The 2,120-nt window shown below is 39.4% G+C and overlaps 1 protein-coding gene across 1 annotated transcript in view; it reads right to left on the minus strand.

The window, feature by feature from the left end:
* The window catches only part of LOC100533537 (RHEB), a gene marked incomplete at its 3' end in the record, with an annotated part of 15,954 nt that extends 14,488 nt beyond the window's left edge, over positions 1-1,466 (minus strand). Inside the window, 1 exon segment of the mRNA NM_001204498.1 lies at positions 1,269-1,466. Coding sequence (NP_001191427.1) covers positions 1,269-1,316 — 48 coding nt within the window.
* Positions 1,467-2,120: the final 654 nt, after the last annotated feature.

Below are 2,120 nucleotides of genomic sequence, written 5' to 3' on the forward strand. Positions count from 1 at the left end.
CGAATGAATCACAATCGCGACCAGCAAAAATGAACTTTCGGGCGTTATCGGATTTGGTTTTCAAATATTTGATAACTTTCTCAAATTCCCGGGGCCTGGCAGTCACCCTGCTGAATCCCAAAGTCGGTGGCTTCATCTCAAAATCGGTGGATCGGTAGTTTGACTCAAAAGTCAGTGATCTACCGATTTTTTCTGTAGGGTTGGCAGGTATGCTAACTGATGCACCATAGACACCAATGAAGAGAAAATCAGGGATATTATATTTATTGTTAGTGATTGTGGTGAAACTGACACTTTTTTACAAATTTTTATACAATTTCCTGAAATTGCTCTTTACCTAAACTGTGACTAAACAGTAAACAAATAATAAGATGAATATATTTGGAATAATTTTCTTTAGTCAGAACACAACGTTTCATGTTACTGTTGTATGTTGTACTGTGTATTGTAAAGCGCTCAGAGCCTGTGTACTTTATTCGGGGTTGAGCGTTTTATATAAAATGTAATTTATTATTATTATTATTATTATTAAACAAAACAAAAAAATCCCTGGTATTTTGATTGAATCACTCCTGTTTCGCGGCTGCTACCCATGCCGGTTAGGGATATTTTTGTGTTTTATGCATGGTTTTTATCATTAGGTTAGGGGAGAGGTTCAAGTTCAACGAGGGTCTCCCCCAATAAAATATCCACTTGCGATGTTTTTTAATGCCAAAATTGTATTCAGGGCCCTAAAAAAACACAAAAAATCTACAAAACAACACACATTTATGAGACGGGTGTGATTCTACAAATTTACCCCCCCCCCCCCCATGCATCAAAAAACAACCCCAGTTGAAATGGTTACGAGTTTCAATTTTTCCTGTAGAAATAGAAGTGATCCTACATGATAAATAAACGATCAGCACTCAAACTAATGTCTGTTGCTGTCTTAGGGGACTAGACATCTAGATCTAGATCTAGATTCTAGATCCTAGATCTAGACTCTAGCAGTAACTTAGTCTTACGATAGTTGAGTGAGATTCTAGCCAGCAGACACTGGCCTAGACCTCGATCCTAGCCCCAGATGGGGTTGGATTCAAAGCTCAACCCTATCCTTTACGGCCGTCATGTACATGTTGAGATATGGCTCCTTAACTTGTAAACAAAAATGATCTGAACGTGAATACAAGAAGTAGGACGACGCAATAAAAGTCCGCCCTCATTAGCCTTCATCACATTCACAGACGTCTCAGTCTGTAGCCTAATTATTGTGAAGTGTACTCACCGACTGATCTGAATCCCATAAAAGCTATCTTTCGTTCTTTGGGAGGCATTGTGACAGTATAAGCAGTTGGTAGTAAAATAAGAGATGACTTCTTGTCTTTGATGTAGAAGTATTCGTCAAATACAAATCAGGACATCCACTGTTTGACGGAGAGTTGTCAAGTTTACGTCGCAGTCACTCAAACACCACAAACAAACATGGTCGAGTTCACCAGAAGGGAAGTCACTCGCACGCAAAGTTTTCCTGGTCGAATTTTGATTGGTTAAAAACCCTAAAGTTCGGGGTCATTCGTTGGAATCTTTGCCCTAGGCCAGGCCCGACTAGGTCCGATTTAGCCTTTAACTAAAGAAAAAGTCTCACAACGACCAACCTCTTTGCTCATAACTCACAACTCAATGTTGTCTTCGTCTCGTGCATGTGATGTGGGTTAAATAAAGCCTCTGTTTACAAAACTTCTTTCATTCTGGAAAAACGCAGTAGCCAAGAGTTTGGCGACTTTGAAAGTTTACACTTGCTCGGGATTTAGATATTGTCACACATAAGTTTCATAAAAACAAGATAAGCGTTGTCGCAACTTTTTTTTTATCAGAAAGATTTTGGGGACTTGGTTCGCTTAGCTCAGATGATAGATCTTTGTGCATGGGTATTTGGGGAGGTAATCGTGTTAATCGTATGTATGTGGCCGACGGGAGAGATTCGTTCGTAAACAAACAGGGAGGTTTTAAAACAAAAGAAAGGGGTTGTGTAGTATAAGAATGTATAGGTTGGGATGGAAAGGAAGAATGAAAGTCTTGTTAAAGACAAAAAAGCAGTGTGTGTGTGTGTGTGTGTGTGTGTGTGTGTGTGTGTGTGT

This window comes from Aplysia californica, unplaced genomic scaffold (genome assembly GCF_000002075.1).
Source record: "Aplysia californica isolate F4 #8 unplaced genomic scaffold, AplCal3.0 scaffold00272, whole genome shotgun sequence".
In the NCBI taxonomy this organism is placed as follows: domain Eukaryota; kingdom Metazoa; phylum Mollusca; class Gastropoda; order Aplysiida; family Aplysiidae; genus Aplysia; species Aplysia californica.